The sequence below is a fragment of the Cupressus sempervirens genome, chromosome 3, assembly GCF_028749045.1.
Source record: "Cupressus sempervirens isolate cs-2001-9-10 chromosome 3, ASM2874904v1, whole genome shotgun sequence".
NCBI lineage: Eukaryota > Viridiplantae > Streptophyta > Pinopsida > Cupressales > Cupressaceae > Cupressus > Cupressus sempervirens.
In genome coordinates, this window is record NC_143120.1 from 869,275,526 (window position 1) to 869,298,370 (window position 22,845).

The following is a 22,845-nucleotide window of genomic DNA, read 5'->3' on the forward strand; positions in this document are numbered from 1 at the left end:
GTTATTCTCTTCATTTTTGAGAAGAAGGGAGTTTTGGGCATCATATCCTCTTTGTCTTTCTTAGTGTTTGCCCGCTTGGGATTCTTACTTGCACTAACATCCTCCATGCTCGTCGCCCTATTTCGGGATGGTAAAGTGGTGGACCAGAAGGCAAAAAGAACCAAGAGGAGCAATGCTTAGACTAGAACGAAAGAAGGATGTCAGCTTAAGGACCTCTTGCAACTCTAGATGATGAAAATTCACCTTAACCAATAATCTTACAGCGACTTTTCAGAATTAGGACTTGACCTTAAGAACTTCAAATCCCTTGCAAATCAGAAATTTATTATACAATTCACCTCCAAATAAAATTACCCAACCTAAGGCAAAAATCGCAGCCTCTTGAAAAAATCAGAATTTTATCTTCCACAAATTTCGGCTCCCACAAAATTTGGCTCCCACAGATTTCGCCCTCCACAATATTCGCCAAGCAAAAAGAGTGCAGATTTGCTCTTGCAAAATCACCAACACCTTGAGAAGGAGAAGTGAGAAGTGAGGAAGGAATGGGAGAGAGGCCTCCTCTTATACCCAACTTTTTTCTTGGACCCTGGGAGAAAGAAAAACAAATAATTAATGCAAAACTATGGCCCACAATTAAATACTTAACCAAAATTAATTTTGTCATCATGAAAATTGCCTTTTAAAATTGCCAATTAGTTCTAAATTGCAAAAAGAAATTAAATAATGCCTTGAGGGTGTTAAATATTTCCACTTAACGAGGGTTTAATAATTAATACGTCATTAAATTTGGATTTTGGCTAACCAAAAGCCATTTTTTCAATATTAAATTACCAATTTCATTAAAGGAAAAAAGTTTTCAAGGCAACTTTAATCTATTAAAACCAATTTTTTTGCAATTTCTCTCCAAATCGATTTAGCTAAGCAATTTTAGCTTTTTAACACAAATAAAATTATTTCTCTAGAGCCTAAAATCAATTTTGCAATTTTATTTCACCATCACAAAAATTAATCCTTTTCACCAAAAATAATCAAGATTTTCCAAAAGACCAGATTTAACAAAAATTTCATTTTTTGAAAATTATCCAATTTTATACAATTATATCCAAATTTTCAAAAGAAAATGTCTAAGTACAAAATTTACAATTTTATCCTGCCAAGTGTTGCTCTTTTAAAATTTATTCGGCCTAAGGATGAAATTGGTGGCTTTGGAAAATCAAGTTGAAACCGGGTGAAAATAAATCTAACCCTCTCCCCACTAGCCTTGAAGGTGTCCAAGACGTGAAATCTCAAAATTGGTGGACAATCCAAACATTTGCTGAGGCGATCAAAAAAAGGGGGGTCCCCAAAATTTTGGGGCGATGGTGTGAGAACCTCAAAACACCAACTCAAAGAACCAGCAAGATCCTTCACGATTTCTCCAGCAGGCTTCATGAATGGCGGCCACAAAAGAAGACCCAGCAAAAGCGCATAAAAGGGATGAGAAAAACGCATAGGAGGCTTTGATTTTCCTCACAAAACCCTCATTTTCCTTCATGGTGGCGAGAGCTCATCTTTCACAATTTGCAAAGTATAAAATGAGAAGTTTTGATGTGGTTTAGGGTATTCGTAGGATACCTCTAAAACTTTCTCTTTCCCATCGATTTTTTGTGGGGATATTTTCATCCTTTTCCAAGTCTTCTTTTTGATGCCGTGAACCTTCTCAATTTTGCTTGGCTTTAATCATGATTTTTGCAAAAATATCTCTCTAATTTTATTTTAAAGGTAAGATAAGTATTTTAGAATATACATTACAGTATTAGGAGTGTGATTTTAATATATCAATGTTAACAATATTATTAAGTGATTTATGAGTTAAATCATTTAAGTAAATTTATTAACATTGTTAATCCAATTGATATATTAGAACAATACTCATAATACTATAATAAATATTTTTATTTTATTTTATTTTTACCATTTTTAAAAATATTTATTATAAACTTTATAATTTATAATTAAATAAATATCAACTGGATTAATAATGTTAAGTGATTTAACGTATCATTTAATAACATTATTAATACAATTAATACTTATTGAAATAGATTATAAATGTTATAATAAATATTATTAATTTAAATATTAAACAATTTATGATGTATTTATCGAATTGATATTAATCAATATTGACTAGATAATTAAATCACAAAATATTTAATATTAATGATAAGAATAAGATATTTATTTTACTTTTAAAATAAAATTAGAAGGATCTTGAGATATTTTTGCAAAGTTATAACATGAGTCATGTGTTGGTAAGACTTGAAGGCCAAAGAGTTATTGTATTTTGGAGACTTTTTGGAGTCTGCTTGGAGATAATAACTGCATTTATGAGGGGTAGTTATGATGATATTATCAGACCATGCTTTTTGGGCTATTTTGTACACCTTTTGAAGTCTTTTCAAAGGCTCAAGTTTGGCCTTAAGGGCTGAATCCGATCCAACATTTATGGCTTTCAAAATGCAGTTGGATGAGAGTGCATATGTATGAGTTGAAGGCTCATTTTGCAGGAGGTTCTTCTTTTCTCTGCTTGGGTTTTTGTTTTTGCAAGTTTTTTAGACTTCTTGACAGGAGAAGAGACCTTTTGTAACCCATTATTGAGAGAGATATACAGATTGGCAATACTTTTGGATAGGAATTTCAGCTTGTGCCTTCTCTTTTTTTGTGTTTGTGTGTCATGTTGATGCCTTCTACAGGATTGTTTTAGTCTTTTGCAAGTTGAAAGTTGTGTTATAGGGCAATTTTGGATTGTGAGTAAATTATTCTCCTTTTAGAAACTGTTATTTTAACCTTCTTATCAATTATTGATGCAAGGATCCTGATTACTAAGTTGTGCAAAGAAGTTTTGTTGTTACTATTTTTATTATGTGTTGGTTATCTGTTAGATGTTATAGATACTTTTTTTGGTGCATCACCCTTAGGATTTAGATCTTTATTTCTTGTTATCCTTCTCCCCTTTTCCTCCATAAAAAAGAATTAGTTTCAAGTGGTATAGAGTGATTTACCAGATAGGAAGCCGACCTATAATCCGGAGATTCATTCCAGCCATAGTTTACCCACAACCTTGGAATGTTTTGATGTGTCTCCAAAAGGTTAAGTTTTTTGCAAATTTAACAGGGTGCAATTTTGGTAGATAACACTTATGTCTTTCCCTTCCCTTGGGCATCATTTGACTGCTTCCTTCTGCCTTCTCTGCAAACGAAAACTATCTACAAAATCTCCAGCCAAAATCGGCCTCTGCTTGTGCAAGCTCGTACGGTGACAATAAGTAAAAATCCGTACGGTGATCTTCTACAATTCTGAACAATCAAACTTTCGTTCTTCTTGAGTGTACGGATATCGTACGGAAGGCCTCAGATATTTTCCTAATTCTCCTGAATCAAGCTGTACAGTGCCCACAGAGCATAAACTTGACCATACGACGATTACTTAACTCTTGCGTTTGAATGACATAAAAATCTGTATGGTGTTTGAATATACAGCTCGGAAAGAGCTCGTAATCCTCCATCTGCCAGTGAAAAAGGCCGTTCAATGAGTCTAGGTCGTCCTTATTTGACCCTCCTTCCAGTCTCAATACTCCCTCTTTATCAGGTTCCATTCTCTTCTTCCCCTCGTCATCCTCTCCACCTTCGCCTTCGGAACACGATGACAAAGCCTCCTCACCTACCATTTGTTTGTGCAGGTCAATTATGAATCTTCTCTCTCTGCGCTCTATTGATAGGGTATTCTTCTTCCAATCATGCTTAACCTTTTCTTGTATGAGCGATCCTTAGCCCAAAATGGCATCATATCCTCTCCTCTTTAGCAAGATGACGACGAAGTCGAGCAAGAACGACTGTGTTCCAATAGTCACCGGCTATGCCATCAGGACTCCCAACGGTTTGATTCCGTGTTGGTCCGTTGTTAGCAACTGGAATGTAGATGGCCATAATGTCGGCTGTCCCAACCTCTTCCAGGTATCCTCTGGTAACACATTGACACCGGACCCTCCATCCACAATCGTGTCTGTCAGAATAGTCCCCAGAATCCCCATATCGATGACTGCCAGATGCCGTCTAGATGAGAGGGCTAGTAGCATTGGATCCTCTGCACTTGCGCCACTTTCCTTCTCTCTTTTGTCCGCTGTACTTGCTCCACTTTCCTGCTCGCTTCTGTGTTCTCTTGGTAGTTTAGCAGTTAGAGCGGTGTTTGTGAGTGTCGATTGGAGTTGAGGCATTGTGAGCAGTAGATTGTTTATTTTGACTGGTACTTTAGTTTGTAATATCTGGCGTACGATGTTTTGTTCTGCACAGGTCCTTGCTGTGGTATCGGTAGTGTCCTTCAGGTGTGCTTTCTCCTCCTGTGTTGCTTTATGGATTTCTACCCGCACTTCCTCCAGTCTCTTCTTTTCTTTCGTCGGGTCGGGGTACAGTTTTGCTTGCTTCCGTGTGATTGCCAGAACCTCTTCTTCGTGTGTCTTGATGGTGATCAAGTTGACTCCTGATTTTGGGCACTTGGCATCTTCACGATCTCCCGGACCGCACCATTTTCATAACAACTTCGATGCGTTTGCCGTTGTACAGTCTTGGTCAAAGTGGCCTCACAAATGACATGCTCGGCATTGAAATATCGGCCGGCCATTCGCATTGTACTGAATTCGACTTTTGCTGCCATTATTATTGTTGCCATTGTTGTTGTTTTGACCTCGTCGATTATTTTTGTACCCTCTCGACGTGGCACCCTCCGTACTGGTGTTTCCGCTCCCTCCTGGCGCAGAAGCCTCCTGTGTTAGGAACACTTGTTGAGGTCCTCTTGTTTTCATATTGAAGGGGCATTCCTTTGTGGAATGTCCTATGATCTAGCAGATGTCGCAGAATTGGTCCTTCAGACAGGATCCTTTCGTATGACCTTCTTTCTTGCACTCTATACACCATAGCTCATTTCCCTTGGTCTCCTTCTGCATGTTCTTAAATTCTTTCATCATCCAGATCATATCCTTTTGGAGGGCTTGGACCTTCTTGCTGCCCTTTTCGTCATCGCTGCTCTCCCCTTACGAAGATGCGTCGTCTTCTAAATCGGATGAGCTACTCTTCTTTTTTGTCTTCTGCTCACTTTTTAAGTTCATTGCTCGATTGTATGCTTCAGTGTATGACGATGGCGGCACAATCTTCATCTTCTTCCACAACTTCAGGTGTAGGCTTTCAATTAACCATCTTTTTTGTAGCCTGTTAGCCGGCTTTTCTTCCATTTTATTTATCAAGTCTTTTAATTTCCTGGCGTAGACTTGGATTGTTTCATTTTTTCCTTGTTTTGTGTTGTATATCTCTACTACGATCTCATTGTCATCGCGCAATAGTTCAAATTCCGTAATAAACTCCTTTTTGATGTTGTCTTAATTGTTTAACTTTTGGGGATCTGTATCGTCAAACCAATCAATTGCGACACCTCGTAGGGTGGTTGGAAATTGCTAGACCCATTTGTTTGTATCTGTTATGCCATTCGCCCTCCAAATCGTTTCGCATGTTTTACAATGTTGGATTGGATCGGCTACTCCATCACCATGAAATTTTGGCAATTTTTCCTTTGGTCCTACCATTAGTACTGGATGCTGTTTGGCAGTGCGACACCGGCACTATTTAGCACTCCGACCCCGATGCTTTGTATTTCGGTACCAACGCTTTGTATCCCGACACCAACGCTTTGTATTTCGGCACCAACGGTTTGCTCTCTGGTACCAATGCTTTGTATCCTGACACCAACGCTTTGTATTTTGACACCAACACTTTGCTCTCCGGTACTAACGCTTTGTATTCCGGCACCAACGCTTTGCACTCCGGTACCAACGCTTTGTATCCCGACACCAATGCTTTGTATTCCAGCACCAACGCTTTGCTCTCTGGTACCAACGCTTTGTATCCTGACACCAACGCTATGCTCTCCGGTACCAACGCTTTGTATCCCGACACCAACGCTTTGTATTCCGACAGCTGTGCTTTTTGGTGAAGAAGGGTCTCTGTTAAGCGAATTTGTTCGTTCTGGAAGTGTATCACGGACGAAGAGTTCACTCCATGCTTGTGCTCCCTCGGCACTTCGAGCTGTGCAAGTTAATTCCTTTCCGTCTGGATTCTCTTCCCTCGGGAAATATAGGTTCAAAAACTCCTCCCTTGCTTCTTCCACCAACTCCACTTGTTGTCGAGTCTCCTCCAACAATTCCTCAGTGCTTCTGTGTCCGTTGACAATCTTCTGGAACCTCCTTCTGTGTTCGGCTTGTTGTGCCAAAATTAGATTTTCTTGTGCTGTGCGTATTTCATTCTTGTCTTTGAGCTTATTCTTATTCTTGTTCAGCTAATTCGACATTAGTCTTCATTCCTCCACCTTTGTTCCAGGTCCATTGGGCAATGTGTAATGACCCCAACAGGTTATAACTTTTTCAAACACCAAAAATCTTTATACTTCAGTTGTTTGACATTTCGTCAAACACTTTGCAAGCAAGCTCTAATACCACTGTAATGACCCCAATAGGTTATAACTTCTTCAAACACCAAAAATTTTTATACTTCAGTTGTTTGACATTTCGTCAAACACTTTGCTTTTAAGCTCTGATACCACTGTAATAACCCTCCTCAAATCTGCTCTCAAAGATGCTGATTGAAGGCTCAAAGAATTTTGTCAAACAATTCACATGCAAGAGACATATGACTGATATAGTATTTCAGCTTGTTTTAAATGACTTTTTCCAATTTGCATCAATGAGAATCTAGTGATAGAAGATTACAATGAACTACACAATGACCTAACATGAGTGTGCTCCTAATTTTGACAATATTTAGTGCATATATTATGATCTAAGCATGAGAAAAGAACACCTACAGCCAACTGGCATTTTTTGCAAACAGTTGGTATGCAAACTATTTAGCTGATAAATAATGAGATTGAATTGCTTAAATGACACCAGCAACTATTATCTTTTTGATTGCAATCAAATTTCTAATACAATGATCATGAAATATGGCCAAGACTTTGGCATTTACATGGATTACCAAAATGACAATGCTGGTATAATGCACACTTACAGCTGAAACTTATAATACCCTAAAAAAAACAATACTAACAAGGGAACGTGGTTGTAGATGGCTGTAATAATTTTCCTTTAATGCTGCCCCTTCTGCTTTACTTTTTCGAACTGCTTTTTCGGTTCCGCTTTTTCCGCTTGCTTTTTCGATTCCGCTTTTTCCGCCTGCTTTTTCAGTTCCGCTTTTTCTGCTTGCTTTTTCAATGTTGCTTTTTCCGCCTGCTTTTTCGGTTCCGCTTTTTTGGACTAGTTTTTCGTTTCTGCTTTTTCGGATTGCTACCCTGTTGAATCTCAAGACCATATCTTTCAATGGCGTCAAGATTTTTAGCTTGAAGGGATTTCGTCCTTCAAACTATTGAGACATAACCTCCAGAAAATTCTCCAATTTCTTTGATATTTCCAACCATGCATAAAAGAAGCTCTTCCATTTCGTTTATAGTGTTCTCACAAGAGCTCCATCATTCGTTTTCTCAATGTGGGGTAAAACATAACTCCCTTTATGTAACTTATGTCTCCAATGTGTTATAAAATAAAGGGGACTCTTTTAATTTAAATATTTTTCACAAACTATAGTCTATGCATTAATAAAGTTAAATATTTAAATTTAACTTTATAAAATAGCTTTATCAATGCATAACAAATCTTATCAATGATAAACAAGTCTTCTTGTCGATTTTTTAAACAATTACCATTGACATACCATTGCCACTGGATGTCCGCCCATGTCCAAGATGACTTACTATAAATAGTAAGTATGCCCAAAGTTGCCTCAAAACCCCTCAGAAAGACCTGCAACTGAAACTATATAGGTCAAATGGCCTCTAAGCCCCTTTAATGTCTTGGTTAGCCTACGGGACCGTGGGGAAATAGGCTAATGACAACATCATGCTATGAATGCTAAAAAGGGGACATTACACAATGGTGCGAAATGTTTACCGTACTGGGGTAAAGAAATTAATGCACACAGATAATAGATAAGAACAATAGAACTCCTATTATTCGCATTACATTATGCTTATGATGATTACAATGATTACTCAGAGGGTGTATATATACATCTCGAGGAACCTTCCCGAAGGGGTCCGTCAGCTGCATACAACATGTCGGTTACATAACAAGAACCTTCTTGAAGGAGCATATACCGATGAGATACATTCCGATACACACCTCGTCGGCTATATCCTGACACACACCTTGTCGGCTACACAATATTTACTGATGACAAAATTCATTCGGAAAATTATTTTGTTTTAACATATATTTTCTCTGTCTGATAAATATGAGGCACCCAGTTGTCTCTTATCTCAAAATCACTACATCTATCTCATCTTTTAGATGCTTTACAAATGTTAACCATACACCCACAAATCATCACACGATCTATAAATATTTCTTATTCTATAATGAAAGGCTCTATAAATTATAAATTGATATTGTCGCTTGGCTCTTGAAGCCCTTGCTTCTTCCTTGGCTTGTTCCTTTTCTTTTTTGTCTTCTTTAGTGAAAATTCTATTTCACCTTATTCTTATTTCTGTGTCAACACCTTTTTGTGCTATGGCTGGTGGCTAAGTTTTGGAACTAAAGAGGAGACTATGCAGAGGAGTTTGCATTTGCTCCTTTAAGTCATCTTTTGATACCGTAAAGTTTGTTCATGCACTTTCAGGTTTAAGTTTTCCTCATGCTTGACCAAATAGTCATGTGATTTCTTAGTGGTTGCTTGGCTAAAATGAGTAGTATGAGACTATGATTTACCAATGTTGTTGCCTTATTTGTTGAGACATTTTCCATCATTTTAGCTATTAGTTTTCCTCTAAGTTGCTGTTCAGGTGCAGATGCGGATGTGGGTGCACAATTGTTTTTGGGTTTTGGATTGCGTTTGGATGCATGCACGCACATGCACATGCGCACACACGTGCACACACACACAGATATATATGCATATGTATAAAGAAATGCAAGAAATATACAAAATTAAATCATTTGATAGTATGATAAATATTAAATGCCAATTGATAGTTAAGAAATATTCAAATTGAAATAACTAATAAGCCATATCATATATATCTATGTTCACAATTCCAATGCAAATCTGAAAATCATTACTTTTAGATTATCAGAATTTTGTTCATGGTTCAATGATTACAACAAAATAAGAATTAAAAACAATGAATGACCTTTCTATTGGGATCGTTTTAGGGTTTAGAGGCAAAAGAAGATAATTAAAGAAACTCATTTGACGTTTTCTAGCAAATTGGTGTCGGGATGCTCGTAGATGCGCCTTGGTAAGCTTTGGATGGGTCTAGGAAGTGCATCATAGGAGTGTGGATGCTCTTTGGATGCATTGGAACACATCTAAAGGGCATTTACAACCCTGTGATGCGCTTCTCGGAACCATCTAGAGCGCACTAGGACTTGAATCTATCTCTACAAGCACTCGCATTTGCCTCCAGGCCTATTGGGAGAGAATTTGTAACTAAGTTTTCCCTACTAGATGTTGGAAAACATAATTGGTTTAAGGCCTTTTTAACATTAAGCAAATTGCCCAAATAGCCAAATTCACAAGATATGGAGTAGAAGTAGATCCAGAGAAAAACTTAGTATCATCATCTTGACCTTTGAAAATATTTGTGTTACTCTTTCTTCTCCTTATGGAATCAAAAGCATTATCCTCTGCAATATCCCAATCAGGAAGTTACAAGCATCCACTAGCTTGAACCAACTTTCTCCCCTCTTTTAGAGTGATAGTCTCAACACTTGTACTTAAAATTAGGAGAGGTATATTACTTTTTATAGCGTTGTACCCTTTCTTTGTCAAGATTACCTTTCTTCAATCCATCTTAATCCCCATTTTCCTTACCTTGCACATTTAGGAAAGTCTTTGAATGTTAGGGGCCTTATGAAAGTAGTCATCAACCAAATGTTTATCACAAGCTTTAAGACTCATGGCTTCAATATTCTCTATAATATCATCCCGTTTTGACCAAGTCTCAATATTTCAAACAGCCTCTTGCCTTGTTGAGCATTGGGTACACCTAATGGCATCAACTACAAAATCTTGTGGTAGGTCCCTTAGTAACACAATAAACTACTAATTGAGATATTAATATAACAAGCTTTTTGGTACATCCCTTTGTATTGGTTGGGGGATTGTTGACGTTGATTGCTCTAATAAGCCTTGTTTATATTTCTTGCATAGATTCTTTCTTAAGATGTCCCTGTTTTCCAATTTGTGACATTTCTAGTTCTTGATTATCAAGTAATCTTTCCATGTATTTGTACACTATTTCAATTGGGTTTTTGAGAGGAGGAAGTACTCTTAAATAGTTTTCATCCATCATTCAATTTTTCTTTCAGACAAAATAATTGGCATTCATTTGTCTTCTCCTTTTCTTCTCAATCTTAGTTGTGCAATGTTTAATTAAATCTTATGGCTCATCATAATTGTGATTTATTCCTGACATGCTTTGAGCCTTTTTTTTAACAGTGAACCTCATGAGATCATAAGGTCTCTATTCATCGCAATACCTTTTGCAAATCATCCATATATTTAGTTACCATTTCAATACCTTATTTCCCCAATAATGAAAAATCAACAATATTCATTGTGGGAGGAAGGGAACCATTCTTTTCAGGGTCCATGGAATCATATTATTTATAGCTTAGTTACCGGATTCGTGCCCTAGAGGCCAGATCCGGATTCGGGTCCAATCCGGATCCAGATTCATGCAGATCCGGGCAGGATCCTTGTTTTACATAGTGGATTCGTCAGGATTCATGGCCCACGAATCCTGACGAATCCACTGTGTAAAACAAGGATCCTGCCCGGATCTGCATGAATCCAGGCACGAATCCTCAAGGATCCAGCGTGAATCCTCAAGGATCGACAGGTTTAAGTGAGTCTAAGTTATTTAATATGACTTTTTTAAATATATATTTTTGCTTTCTAGTGCTAAAATGACCTTTTTATGCATTATATATACTAATAAATGAGAGAAACAAATAAATATATATATATATGTATATATATATATCTGTTACTAGTTGGGGCTTGGGCAAGATCAGTAATATATATATATATATATATTCACGAATCCCCCACGAATCCTAATCGGGGAAAAAAAAAATCACGAATCCACGGATCCGATTCATGTGCCCGAATCGGTAACTAAGATTTATAGTGTTTCATTGCTTCTAAGAAAGGAATCATGGACAATACTATGTGGGGTAATCTCTACAATTTAACTATGGCTCAATGCATTCTTATTGGAGTGTATAGTGTAGAAAAACCATTATCCATAATTCTTTATTCTCCCATTAGGATGCGTGTCATGATGTTTGATAAATTCCATTAACTAATTAACTATGGCTCAATGCATTCTTATTGGAGTATATAGTGTAGAAAAATGATTATCCATATTTCTTTATTCTCCCATTAGGATGCATTTCATGATGTTTGATAAATTCCATTACTTCTTTTGTCAACCTTGGTCGCCACTCTTCCAATTTCTTCAGTAGAAGATTAGCAGACTAGGTTTTAACATTGCAATATGGGTGATTCCTATCCATGTGTTTAGACCATAGTTGCATTGGCTTTACTGGACCTCTAAGAAGAATTAGAGGTGCACACCTGATTGTTAGAATATTATCTCAATTTATAGCTAAAGTATGCAATAAAATGTAATGTAAGAGTGAATACTGATGAGCACATGATTATACTGAGAGGGTGGAGGATGAATTAGTATAATAGAATTCTTTACTTTTTAAAACATAATATCATAAAGATATCGATTGCACAATATGATTCACCCTAAGATTCAACAATTACACAACACAAGAAGATTTATGTGGAATCCCTTATGGGAGAATACCATTGCAAAATATCCTCAAAAGTATTTTATTTAAATATTTAATTATTTTGGGTTGTGGATTCACAATGCAAATTGTCCAAAGTTTAAAAAAACTTTTTGTTCTCATTCCAATGAGCTATAATATTGAGGTTCTTGATAAATTCTTTTAGCTGAAAAGAAAAAGCTAAATAAATTTAATTAAAATATACCTCAATAATGCACCCAAGTTGCAGAAATGGTTGAAATTCATTGGAATAGATATGTACAGGAGTCATATTTGTTGATTTTTTGAGGATCTACTACAAATGTATTAACACTGCCATTGTATTTGGTATGTGTGTTCCAAATGTAATATCCTCTTATATTTATATTGAGAATAGGCTATGAATGGACATGTCCCTTAAAGGGACATTTTTATTCATTAATAAAATAATTAATATAATAATATATTTAATCATATATATATATATAAATTTCTCTCATAAATATATGTCTCATTTATATCTCATCTAACTATATATATGTTTATTTGTTAGAAGCTACTAGACATCAACACTCCCTCTTAGTTAGGGAGGATAAACATACAAATTACCTTAAAGTAATATCAAGTTAGCAAGATTAAGGATATCTCTGAAGAGAAGATATCCATCATTTTGATATCAAATTTGATATCAAGAGTATTGGTCTCCCAGAATATCAGCATATGATATTCACCGAACACTCAAAAATGTTTAATATCACATATGATATCATGACTATTGGCCTCCTAGAATATCAATGAAATTCACCAAATACTCTTTGAGTAATGGCCTTCTAGAATACAAGATATTCATCAAATACTGTGAGTAATGGCCTTCCAGAACATTAGGATGCGTGATATTCACCAAGTACTCTATGAGTAATGGCCTCCGAAAACATCAAGATGTGTGATATTCACCAAGTACTCTAATTAATGGCCTTCTAGAATATCGATAACATTTACCATGCACTTAAAAAATGTTTATAAGATATGTGCACATGCATTCTCATAATGATTACCATATGAACATTCACAATGCAAAGTATAATCTATCGTGATCTGCATAGACATCATAAGATACCCATCATAATAGAAAAATAAATTTATTGTAAGATCATTACCTTTTAGTAACTTATACAAATACAAGTGGCATCATTTAGAAGTCGTCACTTCCTCATGATGTATACAGGGTTTAGGCCCATTAAAATCACATTGTCACAAGGTATATCATGAATCATAGTCCTCTTGTCTGCTATAATTTATTTATCAATGTAGAATCCATCTCAACATGGTTACTCCTTCTAAACCAATATGAATAAGATTTCCAAAGGTTGTCTGAATCACATCTTCTATTTGCTCCATCTCTTTTTAGGTTGCCTCTAATAAAATGTCAAGGTTCCTCTGAATCTCAATCTTCTAAGGTCCTCCTCCAAAGTTGCCTTTGAAGAGTGTTAGACTCCCTCTGAATCTCATATTAATCTCCCTTTTTGTGCAATTGCATTCTCGGAAGGAAAAGATCAAGGCGCAAGGCTCTTATAGTATATGCAAAAATACAAATAAGAGAGAAACTTCATTGATTAGTTAAATAAAATATGAAGGATAATAAATAATTCTGCATAATAATATTAAATCATTCCAATGCAATATAGATAAATATCTAATTTAAAGATATACTTTAATCTATACTCACTTATATTCTTAAGAGATTAAATTACCATCTTGTTTGCACATCAACTAATATTTTTATATTTAATAATGTCAAATTATTAAATCAAAGGATATTTCTACATATATATGCATTTTTATATATTTTAGATATTTAATCATATAGTCAAATTTAAATATTTATTAAACATTATCCATTTGAATTGACAAATATCTCAAAATGATTGAATATAACTAATATATATATTCAATTATAATATCTAATAAATAATGAATGTATAGAAATCAATGAAATGAACACATACCTTTATACTTACCTTTCTCTACCCACATGTACCTTGATGGTCATCTCATTATATTATATCTTTTATATCCATTCAATATTGATCCTGTCAGACTTGTTGACAAGAGCAGTGTTATTTGGATTTGCCAAACACTTGTTCATTTTTCAAATAATAGGTACTGCCACCTTGGTAGGCCCACACTTAAGGAACACTTAAATCACTAAGCAAGCTTCGAAAATAACGTCAAATTACTTCTGGTCAAAGCAATATGGAAACTACTTTGATAGAAATTTGGTAATTCTGCTCATAAACCTGAGTGTTAGTGTACCTCGTTGTGAACAACAAAGGTAGAAACATGACGGGCCTACTCAACCAATGTGTCCATAAACATGGTCTTATCATGTTGGATGTGTCCCTCCGGAGCAACATTTGTCACCAATACGAGGCTTGACATCAAGAAAGAGATTAGAGGAGATGAATGTTCTCGAGAGATATCCAATTGCCCTGTGCTAATGTTTTCAATGCAAATTTATGGCACTGATAATTTCCAACACCTAGGACATACATACAAGAGAGTTGTTTCTCTTGCCCAGGCAATATGATGAGGAAGTAAAACATGGGGAGATCAATTGTCTGCTCTAGCCAAATACAGGAAGAAATAAAAAACTACTCCCAACCTGTATTTGTTCGATCTCATCCTATCACATACTATTCCACTGTGGCCTTCCATTATTCTTGATAGAAGGACTACAATGGAAGTATTGTGATGGTAGTTGACCTTCATTGCATTTATCAATTTTCCTGTAATGTGCAACGCTTTTCACTACGGTTGTATTTGCCAAATAGACTACGCTTCAGTCAGAAAACTCCGCTAAGATCGCACAGGGATTGGTAGGAAGTCTTAGACAGTCAGCCTTGATTATAATCTCTTCAGATATTGTCGAATATTAATTATAAGTGCTTCAGCCTGATACAGATTATATCAAAGCTTATGAATCACCTTCCAATAAGATTGTGACCCGCGATTCCTTAAAAAAACTTTCCGTGACGTGATAGGTATTTACGTAACTGAATAATCTCCCATTGATTCTCCTAGAATTACATTTCCTGTTTTTCGTCTGCCTGCCACTAGTCTCTGTCTCTATTTAAATATCAACTACTATACTAGTAGTTTTGTTGAGTGACGAGAAGTGACTTCTCATGAAACCTTGTCTTCTCATATCTGATTTCTTCCTTCTTTAATTGCTACTTACAGATTGAATCTTTTAACCAATGCTTTATCAATATAGTGATCAGCTGTCATAGAACTGGTTACTTCCTTCTGCTTTATGTAAAAGTTTTCCCATTATCAAGTACAAGCTTCCTTTTCTACATTTGTAGTATGTCTCTGATACCATGTTGATTTTTTGAGGATCTGCTACAAATGTATTAACACTACCATTGTATTTGGTATGTTTGTTCCAAATGCAATATCCTCTTATATTTATATTGAGAATAGGCCATGAATGCAATATCAAGGGACATGTCTATTCATTAATCAAATAATTAATATAATAATATATTTAATCGCACACATATATATTATATTAATTTCTCTCTTATTTATATCTCAATTATATGTCATATAATTATATATATGTTTTTCCATCAGAAGCTGCCAAACATCAACAATATTGATGATGACTGATGACAGTTTGAACCAACCAAATGACATACTATAAATACTACTCTTTTCAAAACTCTTGGAGCGCACACCAGAAGCTAAAAATAACCTTGGATAGTCCCCTGAGTCTTATAGGCCATCTGAACTTGTTGGTAATGTGAAATAACTACTTTGATAAGGTTGGCATACACCCATAACATCAAAGCCAACCAAAAAGAAAGAGTCCAAAAATGGGAACATTCCAATCTTTCTCATTTAGATTGCTGCAATCAGGATATATCTCTTTTTCCGGAGGATCTCTCTCTTATGTTATGCTCAACAGAGGCAAATCTTCGCAAACTGACTCAAAATAGGACATGTCATTGTAACTCTAGTCACTTTGTGATATATGACTTCTGGGGTATCCTTTATCTGGGAAGAAAAGTTGAAAGTTTATTCTAGAAGAAAGGCCACGCTCTTGCGCCTTTCAAAGATGATGGTCTTTGTTATGATTCTGCAGAAGTTCAACTGAAAATGACTTCTATTTTGCTAGGAAATTTTGTGGCTTGAGAGTGCCGCCATGTGCACATATTTAGTGACCAAGCATCAATGAAATAGTTACAAGATCACTAAGAAAAGAGCTATTCCTGAAGAACATTAACTTGCAATTCAGTTCAAGAACAATGTAATTCCCTGCATGAATGTGTTGCTAAGTAAAAAGATATCAACTTAATACGGTTTCTTTCTTGCCAAGCAATAACAAAACTGCTTTTGTCTCCTAAATGCCAGATTTGAGTGCATTATTAGATGTAAAATAACATGCTGCTTTCTAAATAAATGTTCATATCAAGACTCCATGGCAAGTCCTTTAGAAATCCAATATTTTAAAAACTAAGATCATGATATTACGAATAAAATATTGTCTTGAAAATAATGAATATTATTTTTAATGTTCTTATGCAGTGTTTGCAAACACATTAATGAGAAATTAAAGCTACCATATTTAGTATAAGTTCTGTGATAGAACATGGCCTGGACAAAACCAAAGAACAAAATAAAAAGAAGGCCCTGGAGTTTGAATTGGAGTAAAATTAGAGGATAAATGATTATCATATACATGGAAGAGGCTATAAATCCAGGTTTCAAAGTGCTTGTGTGGATAATTTATGAACTGTATGCTGGTTTGATAGTAACTAAGTGACAAAATGCAGTTTGTTGGGTGAAAAGGAAATTGCACATAACTTAGTGAATAGTATTTCAGCAAGTTTATTTCTAGTGGATGTTGTTCTCTTTTGAGATGATATTTTAAAAGATATTTTACATTTGTTTGTGGCATCTGCCCACCAAGATTCTGCTTATTATCTAATTCTTCTCTCTCTTTCTCTCCCTGCAGAGGGAAGTGGTGGAACAGTTATTACAATCATCTACCCAATCCCATCCCATAATTTGTGATAGCCTTAAGAAGGTGTATCCAAGACAGAGTGGTAACGCTGAAAAATATGCAGTCCATGGTTTGTCACTTGCTCTACCTCGAGGACAGTGCTTTGGTATGCTTGGTCCCAATGGTGCTGGGAAGACTACCTCCTTAAACATGGTAAATTTAAATTTGTTAAACATCTTGAAATTTGGTATATTTCTCTTGGTATCTGATTTGTCACATATTTTTTTTTTTTTTGTGTGTGTATACGATTTGATATGTAAGTTATGCTTGCCTTCCAATATCAGATGACATTGACTTGTGTATTGTATTTCTTTTTTGTTCTGGATCTGTAATTTCCTCCAAATCTACTTAGAACAAGTGAATCAAGCAAATAAAATACTGTTCAACTTGGACATATAAATGGAAGTGAGAATTGGCTAAATTAAAGAGCCATTTGCAATGAAACAAAGTACCAAAGTGAAATTATACATCACAAACAATTTTTTGTTTTAGGAAAACCCTCCAGAGGAAGTAATAAAAATGTTTGGTAGCGGCAATTTCTCTTCTGCAAGGGTGTATTTCTCAAATGCGTTAGTAGAGTTGCTGTTACAACCTGTGTCAAGCAATTCAACTTCAGCTTTGTACCTTTAATTTTTCTCCTTTTTGATCTAGTAGATGACTCAAACCAGTCTCCTCTTCTCTATGCTGCTGCTCCTGTTCAAACTCTCCTTGTTGAATGCAAGGAGTGATGTTTTTAAATCTAGACTGTAAGCAGGCTTTATGCACTAAAGTGCTATTCCAATTGTCTAATCTGATTCTCTTTTCAAATAACAGTTGAATAAGTGGATTTAGGTCTATCCTAAGCAAAATAAAGCATCAAAGTCACAATTTAATAAGAAATCAGAAGTGAAAAGGATCAGAGATAGCGAGGTCTGTTTGATTTGACATTTGATGCTGATTTATTAGTGACAGAAGGCTGGAAGGTACAGGAGGGGCAGTTGGAAACTGTTTTCTAGGTTCTAGAAACTATGTTAGATTCAGATGACCTGCCAGACAAAATAGTGACTAGGGGTCAAGCAATCATGAATTATGGGGGAAGAAGAATCAACTCAAACAGGAGGTTACTAGCCTAAATGAAGTCATTTGGCAACAATCTTCTCAAAGTGCTGTTATTGTGTCTCAGACGTCCAAGGAAAGAAAGCTGATTGAAGCTGCCAAGTCTTGGATAGGAGAAATCATCTCTAAAGGAGTTCGAGCCATTACAGAAACATTTGCAGTTCTTAAGCGTATCAAAGATATGAATGAAATGGAGCAAAATTTGATTTCCTCCTTGATTCAAGAAGTAGATGATTTGAAGGAGATTCTCAATGACTTGGGTGAGATTGCTAAATTTGATTTAGATGCCATGGTTTCATGTGACATTCTTCCATCCTGTGAAATGTTCTTCAGATATCAAGGGCTTATGGGTTCTAAAGATGAAACATTGAGAAAACTTTACAAAGTTGCAGACAGCTCTTGGAGATTGCTAGAGGATAGAAACATGGATCACATGTGATTTGGGACAAATGAGATGTCAGGTTCTTGATGAACGTGGTAATCTGATTGCAGTTGAAAGGGCAAATTCAGAATATACAATCAGGATCAGTGCTGATTTAGATTCTGAGGATTTTGGTTCTCACACAATGAACGAATTTGTCTTGTATAAATCTTCGACAAAACACTTGCTAGATTTGCTGGCGGCAAATTCTAAGGATGTGCAATCAGCATATGCAGATGTAGTAAGGATAGAGGCCATATCAAAGACAATGGAGATTTTTGATCTTCCTATAGTGTGTGATGTTATCATCAAGTTCAAGGCACTAAAAAACAATCTTCAAGATTGTTATTTTTTATTTATTTCTGTTTGTAGATCTAAGAGGATGCATTGCATGAAAAGATGTAATTACATGTAATTGCGAGTTGCATGTGTGTTGCATCTAACTCGATAATTTCTCTTCTAGTTAGACTAGGTCAAAGTTGGTTGAGTTGCTCCCACTTTTTCCTCCATCTTTTTCTCAACTCCTTTGCCTATATATAAAGGAGTACCCTCTCATTGTAAAACATATTTTATCTTTTATTGTATGCAAGAAAGCTCTGGAGAAATTACGCCAGCAGAACTTTGTTTGTGTAGCACTATTTTGAGAAAAAAGTGAATACAAATGAGCAATTGAGACTTAACTTTAATTGAGTGAGATTGTTAGTTGTGTGAATTAGAAGCTTTGTCTGTAATTCACATATGTTATCTATGATTCATGTAATCTTGTGTTCTTGATAATTGAGTGTGAAAAAAGTTAAGGAGCAATTGGAGTTGGAGAATTGACTAGGAGCAATTGTGGAGATATATAGTTGGAAGCTTTGTATGTAGCTTATATTTCTCTCTTGATTCCCAAAATAGTTAAGATATATTTACTTTTGCAAGTCTTTGTGCCCTTTTAGTAAAGCATATTCATATAGAATTGCAACCAGACTTAGAGCCAAATCGGTACACTATCAGCTAACCTTTGAGTTAGTGTTTGTTTATCGATATCACTATTCTCAGCTTTTAGATAGAAGTGTAGTTAGAGATTTCACCCTGCCCATTAGTCGCTCCATGAGTAAGTGGATTCTTTCCTGAAAGTTAAGAGGAAAGAATATTAGTTACATCCCTTTACAAAATCTCTCAGCTTTTTGCTTACCTTGAGTTGATCCAAGGAATGGTGAGAAGGGGGGGCCTTCCCTTTAAGGTAGGAGAGAATTTATCTCACACACTGTGGTTGGTCATCCTATTTTGCGATTGGATTTTACCCCAAATTGTTGGTTGCAAAATATCCACCCAACAAGTCAGTAGGTGATTCTTACATTACAGAGTTTTGGTGACAAAAGAATGAAGTCTCTAAGAAACAATGAAAGTAGATTAGCCAACGTATATCTTATGATAATTAAGGAACACATCCACATACATATCGTGGCATTTGTATTATGAAAAGATAGATATAATTACCGTTTGGGAAATATCGAACAAAATAAAAGGGTGTGCTAAGTCTTTTAGCCTCTACGGTAGTATATGATACAAAATTCTGAAGTAGCTCAAGATAAAAAACGATAATGATGCAAGTCATTGAGAATAGAGGGATTATGATTATCACATCAAATAAATATTCCGAGCATATCAAATAGAATCAAAGAAATATAACAGCGATTAGAGGATAGTGATTGAAGTTAAGCCTAAAATGATTATATCCTTTAGTGTAGCCAAATTAATTCATTACAAGTCAGAAATCTATGACGTGTAGATATAACTAAAAATTGAGATGCAATGGACAACAGAAGATGCGGGTAAATATAAGTGTCTTCAAAGTATGTTCAAATAACTAAGATATTATTAATATGGTTAAAGGCTGTATTCAGATTTGGGAGAAGGTTTTGTTCCTTAAGTGCTTCGATTTTAAGAGATTACTTAAGACAAATGATTAACTTGTCTTATTGAAAAGGCATGTCATCTCAAATGTAAAGTCATGACTTAAGAGAGATAAAGGTATAAATAGAAGCTATCTTTAAAAGAAAAATAAGATGAATGATAATGAAATAAGAGAGCAGAAGTCAGTAGTTTGTGTGGGGTGAAGAATATGTATAAGAAAAAAATAGATTATAAAAAGGATATATACGGAGATAAGAAGCAGATGGATATATGCTTAGATTTTCTGATTTATATATTTATTGTAAAGATACATAAAAAGGATGAACGGAAGATAAAATACGTATATATATTCAGACTTTTATGAAATATATTTGTATTAAAGATATAAGTGCAAAAAGGAAGAGTATAGATTCTGGTTGGCTTCAAATTGGGATACACTGCATCCATCATCAATTGGGTAAGCAACATCATCAAGATGGAGAAGAAGTTTGTGTGCAGTGGGTTGGTGGTCACGAAGACATGAGTGGGGGGTTCATGCTTCTAGTAGGTCGGTGCTTGTGAAGTGTGGGAGTTGGAGCTTTTAGTGAATCGGTGCTCATTAACTTAGGGGTTGGAGCCTCTACTAGATTGTAGCCTGCAACCATTGTAAAAGAACAATTTATATAAAAGCATTTATTTGTCCTGGTTTTCTCCTACATTGAGTTTTCACGTAAATCTTGTGTTATTGTGTTCATGTGCATAATTGTTGATTCCAACATTTAAATTTATTTGGACAAGTTATTTTAATTTGGCAAAAGTTTTTATCATACTGATTCACCCTTCAAATAAATCTACTTAAGTGAAAGATTGCAGGAACCATGTAACAATCCAAAGCAATAACAAGTAATTTACCATGAAGAACCAACTATGAACTATCCATTGCTTTGAAAGCATCATAGCAACAATTTGACCAAGTCTCTCCCTCAGGTAGCCTACTATACTCTAGCTCTCTAAGCTCACCTCCTAAACTAATTTTCTTAGCTCGTGAATTGTAAATGAGAAGGCCTTGAACTTTTTTAGTATTTCTATTACAATGAAGGGCCAAGACTAATTCAAGATCAAGGGCCGAGATTATTCCCACAAACCCTAATTAAGGTTGCCAAATTTACAACCAGTTACATGAAGGCACGAATTCATGGGCCAATAAGAAAATTACAGTGATTTTTCTAATCAATGAGAAAATAGGACACTTGAAATATTGTGATTAACTATGTTTGAAATTGACATTTTTCAATTGGAAGAGACAAACAATTTCCACCTCATCATCCTTATCTAATTTTTGGAGCCTTGGCTTATAGAAGGTGTTTGTCAAAATTGCAGAAGTATATCTCAACATTTGAGATTCTCTCTATCATTTGAAATTTCCTCATGGAATTGACTTGAATCACTTGTATCTTCACGAACATGTAAACTTGATCTTCCATAATTCTCCTTGAATATGTCCTCATGGAGCTGGATCTTCTGTGCTTTCCTGAATTTCCTCTTAATTTTTATCTGAATTTGTAGGTTGCTAACTGGAACGCGAATCTTTCCTTCTCACTTCAGTCCTCAGTCTTAAGCCATCTTCTTGCAGTATCCTCTTGAAATTTTGAGGCCTTCATCATCACCTTGCTCTCTAGCTCCTCCTAGTGCCAATTTGTATTGTCATGACGATGGAGGGATGTGCTCCTCCTAGTGCCAATTTTTATTTGATCCAAGAATGAATTTAACAGCCCTCCTTGAATTCACCTTGTGAAACAAAGGAGAAAAGCATTAAGTTTATAAGAATATTTGAAAATAAAATCACATCAATAATGAACAAAATTCACTTGGTGCTTCATTTCCTTCCATCCTTGGACAGCGAAAATAATCCATGGCGGGAAGTTTTTGCGATTACAGAGGACAAGAGTTGGCTACTAATAATTCTTAGGATTAAGGATTTCTTTGTTCCACTAAATATGGTTTAGCCTTCCTTGGTCTAAAAACCTTCCAAACTTAATCAGTGTCACTCAATTTCATCCCAACTCAACATCCTCTACCCCTAACACTTGCTTGAAATGCATTTTGGTGCCAAAATAAAAAGAGATAAAGTGGTGGAAATCCTTACCATTGGGGAAATCCTTATCTTTAAGGATTTCGACCAAGTATGATTTTCTCAAAACTTACCTCATTTCAACATTCCTTGGTGATTCCTTGTTCTATTTTAGCCATGATGTTGCCTTCATGCCATTAATCGAGTTTTGAGTGTCTTGGAGGATGGTGGAATTTTGGGTTTGTGAGGATTAATGTGGTGGAAATCCTTAAGACTAAGGATTTCCACTAGGGTAAATCCTTAGTGCTAAGGATTTCCATTGATTTTCCCCAATGGAAATTCTTAAGGCTAAGGATTTCCACCACATTAATCTTCCCAAACCGAAAATTCCC

The 22,845-nt window shown here is 35.5% G+C and overlaps 1 protein-coding gene across 3 annotated transcripts in view; it reads left to right on the plus strand.

The window, feature by feature from the left end:
* LOC149569542 (ABC transporter A family member 8-like) overlaps nt 1–22,845 on the plus strand; it is a 189,173-nt gene that overhangs the window by 150,326 nt on the left and 16,002 nt on the right. For all 3 annotated transcript variants that reach the window (XM_089822219.1, XM_089822220.1, XM_089822222.1), the window contains exon 12: nt 16,941–17,141. In XM_089822219.1, the coding sequence (XP_089678345.1) occupies nt 16,941–17,141 (201 nt within the window). The remainder of the gene's footprint in view (nt 1–16,940; nt 17,142–22,845) is intronic.